This window comes from Ziziphus jujuba, chromosome 4, assembly GCF_031755915.1.
Source record: "Ziziphus jujuba cultivar Dongzao chromosome 4, ASM3175591v1".
In the NCBI taxonomy this organism is placed as follows: Eukaryota; Viridiplantae; Streptophyta; class Magnoliopsida; order Rosales; family Rhamnaceae; genus Ziziphus; species Ziziphus jujuba.
The window spans coordinates 33,534,403-33,549,340 of NC_083382.1; the positions used below are offsets into that span (position 1 = coordinate 33,534,403).

Sequence of the window (14,938 nt, forward strand, 5' to 3'; positions counted from 1 at the left end):
CCGTGGGCAAACATCATATCATGAAGATCTAATTTATCTATTTGTTAAAAAAAAAAAAAATCCAATTTTGTTTTAGAAGACATTTGGTTTGAGGAATAAATGTAGAGATATAATAGCTACTCCTTTAATTAAGATTTCCTCCATTTGATAGGTTTTTGCACATGAATAGAGATGTTTCCATTTAAGGAAATAATTATTCTTTAAAAAAAACATTACGATTGTTATTTCTATATTTCAATAAGATAAATTCCAAAAATATTATTTTCATGTTTTGAAAACAATAATGCTACAGGTACATTCTAAAATGTTTATCAAATTTATTTACTAAATGATATATATTAAAATGTTATTAATTGCGTATGATATAACATAAATATCAAAAAGTGATTCCTTAAATAAATAAGTAAATTAAACAAAATGAATCACCTAAGTGTTACCACATCATTTGATAAATAATTTTGGTGAATATTTCAATAAGCTTAGCATTATTGTTTTGAAAAACTGTAATACTATAGGCATCAAAATGTTTATAAATTTATTTATCAAATAACATATGTTAAATTATTATTAGTTAGCAAATTCATATAATTTAAATATAAAAAAGTAAATCTTTAAATGAATAAGCAAATTAAAAAAAAATGATTAAATACTACCATATTATCTACTATATTATTTGATAAATAAATTTTGTGAACATTTTGATATTTGAAAAATTCAAATTTAGATGGATTAATCTTTTATTAAGTTTTAATGTTTTAGCGAATTTAAACATTTTTTATGTTAGCCGCCCCTCCCAGAACTAAGCTAATTACAAGACAAAGACATTATAACAATCTAATGAGCCAACTGTAACAAACTAGAGCTGACCAGGCATAAGCACTCCTCAAGAAGTAGAAAGGAAAACAAATAAATAAACATATTACTTAATTAATTTTGTTAAAAGTTAAATTATATATATATATATATATAGATAATTGATTCCCAAAAAAATCATCTATGAGTTAATTTTGAAAGATATAGTAATGTGAACAATAAAAATGAAATCTACTTTTGACTAATTCATTTTGTTTTATATGTAAAATATATATTGTTTTATGTATATATATCATCATCTAATCCATATTATTACATATTATCAAGCAAACTCAAATACTTGTTTTCGATGAAGAGGTGAGAAACATTGCCCATGTTAGCAATACATAATATGTATATACATACTATTATTTTCAATTATAATTTAGTAGGTAATCTAATTCATGTAATGGTTAAATATAGAGAGATAAAATCGACAAAGTGTAGATGATAATATCTATCTATAATATTTTATTATTTTTTATTTTTTAACACTAAAAACTAATAAGAAAAAGTGATTTTTTTTATTGTATCTAATTGAATTATCATATGATGTATATTGCACTATTTTTTCTTTTAAATGAAAATTTATACATTTTTTTTGTCCTTCTTTAATCTTATGTTACATTATTATTGTATATCATAAAGTGAATTAGATAGCTCATATTAGATCAAAATTGCTATTATGTACAGCTCAATCTATAGTTCAGTTTAAATATATGTTTATAATTACATATATAACATAGTACGTAACTATATATAAACTTAGTTTGCATAAGAAAAAAAAAATGCTAAACAGTAATATAAAACAACAATTTTTAATTAAATGAAAAAGATTATACAGTATATGAACTAAAATTTAAAGAGTATATAATAATGTAAAAATAAGGTTTAAATTCAAAAGCTATAAAACTCAATACTTTAAATTCGAAATAAGAGTAATTAATTTTAATAAATACTTCTAAAAGTTTGTTTTGAGTAAAGAAGTTTGTATAAAATCAAGAATAGCATAGTTTTTTTTTTTTTTAATCATTAATTACCTTTTTCCGGCATTAATTATGTGTGAATATGAAATTTGCTTAAAAAAATCAGCAATTACTTTACCTATAAACATAAACAAAGTAATATTTCAAACTTTTAAAACCACACTTTTGACCTTTGCTTATAAAGAATGCCAAACATGGAGGAAAAATAAAAATAAAAATGTAATTAAATACAGCCTGAGGGTGGCCGGACGGTAAATCCGGCCATGAGTTCTGGTATAAATGTTTTAGGTAAAAAGCATCTGCCATTGCTGCTGTCACGAAAGGTAAGATTCTCTCTCTATTTTTTTTTTTTAAAATTTTAAATTTTTTTTTTTTTTGGGGTTAAGAACGAAATAGATTCTCAATCAATTCTGCACATTTTCTTTTTTTGGCCACCTTGGATATTCTTTTTCCCTGCTATATATAATTTGAGTACGATCGAATCCAAGTTGAAAGCAGCCATTTACCAACAGCTAGCTAATGCACAAACGCAAACCCAATTAGCAAGATTCCTTTTAGGCCTCTCCTGTTAAACATAACATGTGGATGTGGGCATTGTGTACCCTTAAGGATTCATGTTGGTGCACACCTGGCATACTTTGCTACTTTGCTTAGGATAAGAAAAATTTAGAAATAATATATATCAACATATCATCATTTTAAGTGTCACTTTAGTTTGTAGATTGTATTCTTAGTTTTCGTTTTTCTATCAATCAAGTATACCATGGAAAAAAGTATTATCATTCAAAAAGATCACCCGAAAATTCAATTAATATTTATGTGGATAAATAAAATAAAAAAATTTCGAATTTAGGAGTTGTTTATAAGAGTTTAGGTTTCCTAGATGTTAAAACTTTGTATTCGTGTTTAGTTTTATATAATTTCTTATTATTCTTCGAAAAAAAATAAAAGGATAGAAAAGAGTTTAGTTTGCGGCTTAATAATCAAGAGTGGAATCTTTGAATTGAAAGAATTTCCGCTAATTAATGATACAGTAAACAATGAGAGTTTGACCGGGTCATATATAGTGCGTAGAGGCCATCATAAAGGACCAAAGAAAGTAGGAGTGTCCCAACTCCCCCAATTAGCCTTAGACTTGCAAGGAAAGAGTCCCTCTGTCTCTCTTTCTCTGGTATATGAAATTGAACTAACTTAAACCAGAAATTATAGTTAGAACACAAGTATACAAGAAATTTCGGGGAAAAGATTAGGTGCATGAACTTTATTTCCAAATGTCTTCCCTACCAAACACCCTTTTCCTCAACCCCCTGTATTTTATGACTTATTATATGGTCACATGCCTAATTCTTACAATAAAAAAAAATTATTCAAAAGAATTTAAAATAGTCAACTGAGTCTCCTAAAGCAGAGTTTAAAATCCACTTACATTAATTTTTTTAATTATAAAAAAAAAAATAAGGAATTTGGTAGCGAACAATTCTTTAGACATCGTGCTATAAATAGATCTTCAAGGCTCCAGTGTTTGCACCAAATTAACAAGTTCTTGTCTCTTTCAATTTCCTCATCCATTTCTCTTTTATCTCTCTCTCTCTCTCTCTCTCTCTCTCTCTCTCTCTCTCTCTCTTTTTAAAAGCTTTCAATCAATTAAATTATAATGGCTCCGACAATGGCTGTAAGTAACTATGATATCTCCGACTTTGTGTTACACAAAGGACATGGAGTCAAGGGTCTATCAGAGACGGGCATCAGAACCCTCCCAAACCAATACATCCAACCCATCGAAGAAAGGCTTTGCATGACAAAAGTTGTGCCCCAAGACTCCATTCCCATCATAGACATCTCCAACTGCATGGAGGACCCGAAAGTTGCAGAAGCCATTTGCAACGCAGCAGAGAGGTGGGGATTCTTTCAGATTGTCAACCACGGAATCCCCATTGAAGTTCTGGAGGATGCCAAGGAAGCAACCCGCCGCTTCTTTGGGCTGCCTGCTAAGGAGAAGAACAAGTATTCCAAGGACAATTCGCCTTCCAACAACGTCCGCTATGGCACCAGCTTTAGCCCGCAGGCAGAGAAAGCTCTGGAGTGGAAGGACTACCTCAGTCTCTTCTATGTCTCTGATGATGAGGCCTCTGCATTGTGGCCTGCTGCTTGCAGGGATGGTTTGCTAGAGTACATGAGGAAGAGCGAAGCAGTTGTTAAACAACTACTGAAGGTGCTGATGGAGAAACTCAATGTGACAGAGATTGACAAAAGCAAAGAAGATCTTCTCATGGGGTCTCGCAGAATTAACATAAACTACTATCCCATCTGCCCAAACCCTGAGTTGACTGTGGGAGTTGGCCGCCATTCCGATGTGTCCACACTTACAATCCTCCTTCAAGATGACATCGGTGGCCTCTACGTTCGAGACTTGGAAGACAACAACAGCTGGATCCATGTCCCTCCGGTTAAAGGTTCCATTGTGATCAATGTGGGAGATGCTTTGCAAATTATGAGCAATGGCAGATACAAGAGCGTGGAGCACCGAGTGGTAGCGAATGGGAGCAAAAACAGAATATCTGTTCCCATATTTGTGAATCCAACACCAAATGACATCATTGGTCCATTGCCTCAAGTTCTTGCCACTGGAGAGAAACCCCTTTACAAGGAGATTCTGTATTCCGACTATGTCAAGTACTTCTTCAGAAAGGCTCACGATGGAAAAGCCACGGTTGACTATGCAAAGATCTAATCGATCGGCCGCCGACGCAGCTCCTTCCTTGAATACTCATATACAATTCTTTTTGTGTATTTTTGTTTTATTATTTTTTCTTTCTTTTGCTAAATTAATTCTTAAATTGTATTTATGTTGTACTGAATTACTTCTTTAATATTTTTATTACCATATGGTTTCTGGTAAAATGTAAGACCAAATAATTTCTTTTACTTAATGAATAATGCTATATACTCTGTCCTTGCCTTGTATTTAATTTCTTCCTGTCAAAGATTATTTATTATGTCTCTGATATATACTCCAACATGGCTTCATATATATATATATATATATATATATAGATATATACTCTTTTACTTATACATATACTCTTTAACTTTACTATATATATATATATATATTAACAATAGACTTTTACAAATTGACTGTAGCATAGAGAACTTTTAGTTAACAAATTAATTAATTATTATATTCATTTTGTTGTAAAGAATAAAAACTCCTTAATCCTCATGAGAAATATTGAGCTTTTTAATTAGTTTCATGGCTTTATAGTTCAGAAGTTACAAAAGGTGGCTAGTCGGCTTTCAAGAGTTGTTCATAACTCAATTATTTAAGACCTCATGTATCCAAAAAGACTTCCTACGTTCTGTTTCCCATTCCATTTTCCCTATCTCTATCCATCATTTATACTACGACCTCATTAAAAAAATATTAACAAATACATAAAACAAACTAAGTTATTAAAAAAAAAAAAAGCGCTTTTTAATAAAATAAGATTCTATCAAATACTGTTATGACAAGAATACAAACTTAAAAATAGGAACAAAAAAAATCTCCATCCACCATGTAAATGTTTCCATTGAAGGTTATTTTCAACAAAAACATAAATTCTACATAAATTACTACATTATAGAGATAGGAAACTTTGTTTGAAAATAATGGAAAAGATGATAAAAAAAAAAAAAAAACTACTTGTAAAAAGGACGATTATGATTTAAAATAGATTTTGAGATTTCCGAAATGTCAAAGTGACTTTACACTAGGCCATTTAATTTGGTGATAAATTTGTGGCTTTTATGGCATTTGAGAGTTGATGTGCTTTCTTGCCAAAAATAGAGCTGGTCTTTGCTTGTATCTTTTATCATTATTTATGAAGAAGTGGCTAGTTCAAAGCCTCCATTTTTTATTGTCGTTAGTAATTTCTCAATAAAAGAAGAGTAATATTTATCAAAAATATTTATTAAATGACATGTATCGATATATTATTGATTAATATATTTGTACAATATAAATATAGATAAATGAACTTTTAAGCAAATAAATAAATTAAAAATATATACATTAAACATGATTATATTATTCATCACATGACTTAATAAACAAATTTTATAAAGATATTTGTAGCTCTAGCATTATTAACGAAAGAATCATAAAGTTTGCTGTCTCTACAAGGGGAAAAAGCAATTCTCATTTACCCAAAAAAAAAAAAAAAAAAAAGGAAGGAAAACAACATGGAGAAAAAGGTATATACCACAACCAAATCAAACAAAACATATGTTACATGTTTTTCTTCAGTACTAAATTACATTAGTTTGACCGTCTTATTTATTTATTTATTTATTTTAAGGAAAAAGAAACATTCCATTAAACAACAGCAGCCATGGAGGCACTTCCTCCACCCAAATTCTAGTATCATTATTCGTTACAACATAAACGGTCCTTGGTCTAAAGGAGCATAAAATAGATGCCGAAGACATAGTAAGTCTCTTAATCTTCTCATTGAGAAAACAATGGTTATGAACTAATATATAAACTACTCGTTATAATTATAACAGACAACACTATAAATGATCAGGCGATAGATTTTTGTCTAGGCAATACAAAATATAAAATAAGAAAATTAATAATTAATAAGAATTTGGACCAAAAAAAAAGTATGTTAATATTGATGATAAAATCTTTATTATATTTTTGGTTATTGTATCTATTTCTTTGTTAATAATTCATTTTTATTTCTTGTAAAAGTTTTAAATAATTCTTTACCACGTAGGGATATAGGCACCATGTGAAGCAGGATAAGTTTGAAGGGAATTAGAAACATTTGGAACCATTCCATTATAATTAATATGGAAAAAGAAAAAAAGAAAAAAAAATGGAAAGTGAAGAAAAGAAGGGGAAAATATACCATAATTATAATGAAAAAAAAAAAAAGAGTATATATGTATGAAATCACAAGGGATGAACCCATGGTTTTAATATGAGAATTATTGTTTTATTAGCTTTTTGATTGCAAATTAGAATTTAAAATTCAATTAATAATTAAATATGAGTTATTGATAGTAAAATCTTATATAGAAAAATAAATTTTATTGGATCTTAATAAATAATAAATATATTTTTAAATTTTCAACTTTAATATGATTTTTTAAAAAGTAAAAAACAAAATCCTGAAATGATTCTATATAAGTTTCATCATCGTATATGTACAGATAATAGAGTGCTATAGAATGCTGATATCTAGCATAATGATAATAAAGTTGTATGGTATGTATACCTGACCATGGTAGAACCAAAAAAGGGGAAAAAAAATTGTATGCCTTTTTTTTTATTCTTTTTCTTTTTATTTTTCTTTAAAAAAATAAAAACATTGTGTGCCTTGGTGTTTTATATCTTTGTTACACGACGCCAATTAACTAAGTTGAATTTCATTAAAAAATTAATTAAAAAGGAAAGACAAAAGACAAATTAATTAAAGCGAACAAATTTTTAGTAGCAGACAAAGTTGATTGAGTCCTAAGTTCTATGTTCTATATCCGTCGCCAATAAGACCAATATTTTTATGGCATATATATAACTATATATATATATATATATATTCACGTTGTCACGAGCACTAAGATCAATATTTTTATGTCATATATATACCTGTATATATATATATATATATAAATATATATATTCACGTTGTCACGAGCCTGCTAGCAACCAGATAAATCTTATCTTATCCACTTAAATATGAGCACTTTGAAAGCAACCAAAAAAAACAAAAAAACAAAAAACGTATACATATATACAAGCTGTTTATAATTTGTTGCAATATTATTATATATATATATATATATATATGTTTAATGATTTAATCTTTTAACAAAGAAGATAACAGGATTAATTAAAACGTTTAGACAACTTACAATTTGGAAGACGACAAAATTGACTAGAACAAGGGTGGTGTTCATTTCATATAACAAAAGTAAAATGGGAATGAAAGTGCATGCAATTTCCAGGAAGCATGCATATGCACCGTGCACGTGCATAATTCCAACTTCTCTTTTCTTTGGTTCTTTTGAGGAATATATGCGCGTGAATATATATATGTATATACATCCTACAAATATATGTTTTTAATAATTTCATAGATGGAGTTGGTGCGAATATTAATAGTAATAACAATAATTTTGAATATTAAAATAGCAAAGGAGGACGGTGGGGTGGCTGCTAATTCTGAGGCATTCTACTATAAATAAGCTCTTCATCTCTCCTAAGTTTCATCATCGCCTGGCTTCAAATTCATTAGTTAGCTACTAGCTACTTATTTCATATTCCGCATTCATACCCTCATTACATAATACTACTTTATAGTTAAGGCTCTAAATTTTTTAAGGCGCAACATCTCGCAAGCAATGGCTCCAACATTGGCTGTTATCAACAACATCACCAACCCTGCCTCTGATTTCTCAGACTTTGTGCTAACCAAAGGTCATGGAGTAAAGGGTCTATCAGAAACAGGCATCGAAACCCTTCCAAAACAATATATCCAACCTCTGGAAGAAAGGCTTTGCATGACCAAAATCATCCCAGAGAACGCCATTCCCATCATCGACCTATCCGACCCCAACACCACCGGTGTTGCGGACACCATTTGTAATGCGGCAGAGAGGTGGGGGTTCTTTCAGATTGTCAACCACGGAGTCCCCCTTCAAGTTCTGGAGAATGCCAAGGAAGCAACCCGCCGCTTCTTTCGGCTGCCTGCTCAAGAGAAGAACAAGTATTCCAAGGACAATTCGCCTTCCAACACCGTCCGCTATGGCACCAGCTTTAGCCCGCAGGCAGAGAAAGCTCTGGAGTGGAAGGACTACCTCAGTCTCTTCTATGTCTCTGATGATGAAGCCTCTGCATTGTGGCCTGCTGCTTGCAGGGATGGTTTGCTAGAGTACATGAGGAAGAGCGAAGCAGTTGTTAAACAACTACTGAAGGTGCTGATGGAGAAACTCAATGTGACAGAGATTGACAAAAGCAAAGAAGATCTTCTAATGGGATCTCGCAGAATTAACATAAACTACTATCCCATCTGCCCAAACCCTGAGCTCACCGTGGGAGTCGGCCGCCATTCCGATGTCTCAACTCTTACAATCCTTCTCCAAGATGATATTGGCGACTGTACGTGCGGGACCTACAAGACAACAGCTGGATCCATGTCCCTCCGGTGAAAGGCTCCATTGTCATCAACGTGGGAGATGCGCTGCAGATAATGAGCAATGGCAGATACAAGAGCGTCGAGCACCGTGTGGTTGCCAATGGGAGCAAGAACAGGATATCAGTTCCCATTTTTGTGAACCCAAGGCCCCATGACATCATCGGCCCGTTGCCTGAATTGCTTGCAAGTGGAGAACAGCCCATTTACAAGCAAGTTCTGTATTCGGACTACGTCAAGCACTTCTTCAGAAAGGCTCACGATGGGAAGGGTACTGTTGACTATGCAAAGATATGAATCTTTTTTAAGTTTTTACCCGTCTTCTTCTTCTGATTCATAAGCATCAAATTCTTTTTTTGTTGCAACAAGTAACAATAAACGTGATCAAAAGCGTATCGATGATTAGAGTAATTAAGAGTGAGATTACTTTCATTCATCCCAAGTTTTTTTTTTTTTTTATTTCTTTTTTTTAACCCCTTTGATTATGTAAATGGGCGCACATAAGCTGTCCTTTGCCTTGAATATATATTTTCTGATTACCCGCCAATATTTTAGATGCACAATCATTCTTCATTTTTTTTTTATTTTTTTTTTTTTTGCCCCTTTCAACTTTAATCTACTTAGATATTCTATTTTTACTCTTAGTCAAATAGATTAATGGTTTACTCATGAAGCTTCATTTGCGATCCGCACTATTAGTTACAACAAGATGCGCAGAGACATTGTAACACCACTAGAAGAGCTAATTAATCAGCAAGCAGTACTAGTTGATCTTAAACCAATATATAATAATGCAACACTCCATGATTTTGCAAGTTGGAAAGTGTCCTATATTCAAAGTGGCTGGATATAGAGTGATTGGAATTACCCTGCTGACCTAGCTTCATTGCTTAGCTATTCGCTTGTGTTTAAATTTACGCTTTCGATCATATTAGCAAAATGGTACACGTAAGTTTTGGAGGAATGAACTCATTAATTTCTTTTTATATCAGCAAAGTAGCAAAGAGTGTACAATTTTGATTTCATATCAACTCGATCATTTGTTCACCAACCTTATGACCATTGACTTACCGTTTATGACGAAGATACAAACTCTCAAATGCATAAAACATTAACATATTTATTCACTTTCCTGATATATATATATATATATAATACACTGATCATTCTAGGCACATGTTTCTCTTATTCATCCACAAAGAAAAGGAAAGGAATGAACTCTATTGCCGCGGATGATAACATATATATATATATATATATGCTGTTAACTAAATTTTGCTCTGAAAATAAATCTCGCGCTTGATTTGTTCTCTAAGAACTCTCCTCAGCAACTTGTTTGAGGCTGTTCGAGGGAACTCCGGAACAATCTTCACAAGCGCCGCCTGTTAACACATTGAAAACCTTCAGACTCCTTTAAAATGCCAAGTTCGAGTTTAATATGCCCACATTGTTGCATAAAGAATATGTTAAACAGTCAAACCTTAAACAAAGGATTGAGGCTGCTATGAATGGCTCTTGAGAATTTGATCTTCAGCTTGTCTGGTTCTGCATTATATCCTTTCTTTAATACCACAAATATGATCAACTGCTCTGGACCCCCATTCACTGGCGCCACGCTTATTGCAGCTGTCTCCATGATACTTTCATCAGCCCTGTCACAGACTCGTTCGATTTCAACAGAACTTGTCTGCATATCAATCCATTCTTTCAGTTTCTCTATGCGTTTCAAGAATAAGCCCAGGCATACATACCAACACAATTAAGTCAAGATGAATATAAATATGTGTGTGTGTGTGTGTGTGTGTGTGTGTGTGTGAGCACAGAAACCTTGGAATGATTTCTGAATGTTGCATCATCATTCATTTAGAAAGAAATAAAGGATGGAGAATATTGTATGTACCTTGATGCCACCGAGATTCATGGTGTCATCAGCCCTGCCTTGTACAATGAAAAAGCCTCCAACAGTTCTCTTAATAATGTCTCCATGTCTCCTGAGGCACTGCCAATTGATATGTGAGAGTTACAGAAAATTTTCATTAGACCAACCTTCACAAAAAAGTTAAAATTGGAGAAATGTGAATTCAAATAAAAACACAACTGACATTGTTTGTGGATAATTTTGAGAAAAGTTCTAAAGGAGATAAACTGAACAAAAAATTGCTCATCAGATCTATGTAAAATGGCATACCATTCCTTTGTACAGTGGCATTCCCTTAAAGTAAACTTTTTCATGGTCAGCATTTAGCAACCTATCAGTTGCTCCCATGTATATAGGGATCAAACCCACTTCACCAGTGCATGCTTCATCTTCTGGCTGTCACAGTGGCAAAAGGATAATCAAATATGTATGCACACGTAGAAACTCTAAAATCATCTATTAATAGGCATAACACCTTCACATTTCCAATTTTTGTTTTTTTCCTAGGTGTTTTGGACTCTGGCTGACAGCCTGATTAAAAACTAGATAGGGTATGTGTTTACATAAGGAATTCCGTGTTCATCAAAGATGACAAATCCTGTTGTCATTGATGCTGTGCTAAATGTCCCAAAAGCTTGTGGCTGCAGTGGACTTCCTTGTATGTATGAAGATGCGAGCTCTGTCCCTCCGCAACATTCAATAATGGGTTTATAATAAGCTTGTGAAGAAAGCCAAAGATCATCATCAACATTAGATGCTTCACCAGTGGAAGAAAATGATCTGCACAAGATATCCAAGTTTAAGTTAGTTTTCTTCGGAGTCATAGGCAAACAAGTTTATAATCTGAAAGTGAAAATAATTACTTTATTTTTGTCCAGTCAAGACCTTTCATACACTGTGTACTCTTCCAAGCTTTTACAAGGCTTGGAACTGTACCCAAAATAGTCACTCCTGCATCCTTTATAAATGTCATAAAAGAAAATCATTCAGCATTTGGATATGAAGTTCTAATGCTAATATATAAAATTGCTTCTAAAAACAAAACGCTTTTGGAAATATCTTTCCACAATCGATTCATTGATAGTATTCGTGATGTTACCTGGACAAATTTTCCGAAACCATGGCCTAGAGGTGATCCATGGTAAAGAGCCAGAGTTGCACCAGATAGAAAGCATGAGTAAAGTAATATTGGACCCATCACCCATCCTAAATTTGTTGGCCAGCAACAAACATCACCAACTTGGATATCAATGTGAGCCCATGAATCAGCTGCACATCGAATTGGTGAAAGTTGTGTCCATGGAATAGCTTTTGGTTCTCCTGATGAAGGCCAAAAAATAAGCAACAATCTTGGTTTAAACAAATTGTTGGAGACAGAGAAAGATAACAGTAAATATCAGCTTAACATTCTTTTTACCTGTAGTTCCAGATGAAAATAGTATATTTGTCACTGAGTCTATTGGTTGATAGATTGGAGAATAATAATTTGGTCTGCCAATAATAGAATACCATTACACGACAATCTAATTATATATAGAATTGATTAGTGTGGAACACAAGAAAAGAAGAACTTTTAAGGCTTCTCTTAACATGTTCAGCAGTGATAATAATAAATATGGATTATGTAGTTGCATTAGCAAGAGTTTTTATGTGGCAAAACCATTAAACTTTTGTTCAGGCAGTACCTTGAATGGTGATTAACACTAGAAAGAAAATCTTTCCATGACAAATCCTGTTCTCGTAACTGAATGCCCAAATGGTCCCCTAGTACAGGTAGCACAATAGCTTTAGGTGGAACAGCTTCTACAACTCGACTACAAACAGAGAAAAAAAGAAAAAAGAAATTACAAAATACTATTTTTCTTGCCAGGTAGCTCACAGGAAAAAGAATAAAATATGCAAACTTGGGATAGGCTAATATTTAGAGACATGTATGTTGGACATAACTTAAAAAAAGGTAGTGTTACCTGTAAAGAGGAAACTTTCGACCTCCTCTCAGTATGAAATCCTGAACCAATGATAATCATTTCAGCACAAAACACCTTAAAAGCCAAACAGAATATATATTTGTAGCGGTCTGAACTGGAATTATTCGAGTCAACTAACAATGCAAAGCTGAATACTGCATACCAGATTGCTTGAACTTTGTATATATTATCATACACAAATCTGGAAATCAGAGTCAGATCTCTAGGAGTGAAAACTCACCTGGGTAAAGATAGCCTTTGCTTTGGACACATTCAACCGGGTTCCAATCTCCTTTGCGGCAAAGCTGTCAGCTATAGATACAACAACACATCCGGATAATATAATTGCCAAATATATAATAACCGCATTGACTGTCATCGGCAGGTCAATTGCAATTGCATCACCCTTTGAAAACATTGCATCCAATGCATTAGCTACCAACCTGCAAACCATGCCACATGCAAACATAAAAAAGATTAAGGATATTATGAAATTCAGACTGCATATGCTACTGTAATACAGCTATATTCGGACAAGTGAAATGAATGATGAAAACAGCATATGACAGAAGAAGAATGTACGTTAATAGTTTAGAGCATACATTACTTGTTCCCGAAGTTCCTTTAGTGTCATATGGTTTACATTGGAATCATCAAAACCTTCATCTCTCCATACAATTGCCAAACTATCATCGGTTTTTCTTGGATGTGAAGTTGGTAGCAAGCAACATTCAGCAATATTCAGAACCGAACCAGGAAGCCATGTTCCTCCATGTTTCGATTTGTCAGTTCTGTCTAATATACATTTTGGTGCTTGATGGAATGAAACAGAGAGCTCTTTAACAAGGATTTCCCAATAAGCCTAAAAAGCAATAAATTTGATTCCTCCAGTTAAAACATCAAGTTTGGCTCTGTACCTGAAAGGTTGAGACGCATTGCAATATGCAATATTAAATACTTTACCTCAGGACGCTGTACAGAGAATTTCTGGAAGAGGCTAAAACTTGTAATAGGGTCCTTATATGAGGACCCCAAAAGCTTTGAACCATGCTTCTCCATGATACGTCCCAAGTTTGTACGTTTAGACTGATATCTAAGGAAATACAGAAACCATGATCATAACAAGGATAAGGAAGCTGACGGCATGACACAGTAAAAAATCTTGAACGAATAAAACTTAAAAATCAGTTAAGAAGCACACACTACGAAACTAGTATAATTCTTCTTTTGATTGAAACATACTTAATTAGGCTAAGTTAGAAAATGATAGAAGCATAAAAATTGAAACTGGAATTGGAAGAGAAAAGAAACAAAGGAAACAAGGAAAACAGTTGGAAGTAGAAGTAGAAAAGTCCAAAACAAAGTATAACGTGGGGCATTACAGAGAAGGAAACCAGTATAGAGGAGGGCCTCTAGAGGAGACATCCCAATCAGCATAGACGGAGTAGTAAATCAATTGGTGCAGGGCATGTGGGTATGATGGTTTTAGCACTCTCTGACTCACCAACCGCCGCCAAACCTCTCTTGGGTCCGATCCGGAGATAGAATCTCTAAGGACCCTTTCCAAGGCTTTGGCCTCATCAATGTGTAAACCTGCCTCCACCAAATCCTCCGCTCCCACTTCGTGTATGCTCTTCTTCTTCTTCTCCATCTCTCTTTTTCTCTCTTCTCTCTGTTCTCAATGACAAAACAGACCAACCATAAACACTGTCCAACTGTAGAAAACAGATTAATTTTAAAACAAAAGTTTGAAGGTTAGGGAGTGATTTTCTTTTGGTAATAAAAGTTTAAGCAGTGTCACTCATGCGAAGCGGTAGGTGGCACATGTGACTAGAAGATGAGCGAACCACGTGGTAGCCTGGTGGGTGCACCTCGTTTTCTATTAATTAATGGTAAAATTACATTAACGTTAGCACCACTCTTTTTGTGTTGTGGTGAAACAGTCATTATCTGTACACATATTTTTAGAAATTACAGAAGAATTTTGCCTTTTTATTGCCATATCACCTTTTTTTTTTTTTTCACCTATAA

General features: G+C 33.0%; 2 protein-coding genes and 1 pseudogene across 2 annotated transcripts; 2 read left to right on the forward strand and 1 right to left on the reverse strand.

The window, feature by feature from the left end:
* The first annotated feature begins 3,359 nt into the window (after nt 1-3,359).
* On the forward strand, nt 3,360-4,802 carry LOC132803448 (feruloyl CoA ortho-hydroxylase F6H1-3-like). The gene has a single exon (XM_060816537.1). The coding sequence runs from the start codon at nt 3,493-3,495 to the stop codon at nt 4,567-4,569; it is 1,077 nt and encodes a 358-aa protein (XP_060672520.1). The 5' UTR covers nt 3,360-3,492; the 3' UTR covers nt 4,570-4,802.
* A 3,155-nt stretch (nt 4,803-7,957) lies between these two features.
* Nucleotides 7,958-9,569, forward strand: LOC107415056 (feruloyl CoA ortho-hydroxylase F6H1-3-like; annotated as a pseudogene).
* A 553-nt stretch (nt 9,570-10,122) lies between these two features.
* LOC107415052 (probable CoA ligase CCL12) lies at nt 10,123-14,678 on the reverse strand. The gene is made up of 14 exons (XM_016023322.4): nt 14,290-14,678; nt 13,871-14,000; nt 13,510-13,769; nt 13,149-13,350; nt 12,908-12,948; nt 12,626-12,754; nt 12,358-12,431; nt 12,040-12,260; nt 11,804-11,898; nt 11,504-11,720; nt 11,211-11,336; nt 10,923-11,021; nt 10,503-10,709; nt 10,123-10,404 (listed from the first exon to the last, which is right to left on the reverse strand). Exons 1-14 carry the CDS (start codon nt 14,556-14,558, stop codon nt 10,291-10,293), a joined length of 2,184 nt encoding a protein of 727 aa, XP_015878808.2. The 5' UTR covers nt 14,559-14,678; the 3' UTR covers nt 10,123-10,290.
* Between the last annotated feature and the right edge of the window lie 260 nt (nt 14,679-14,938).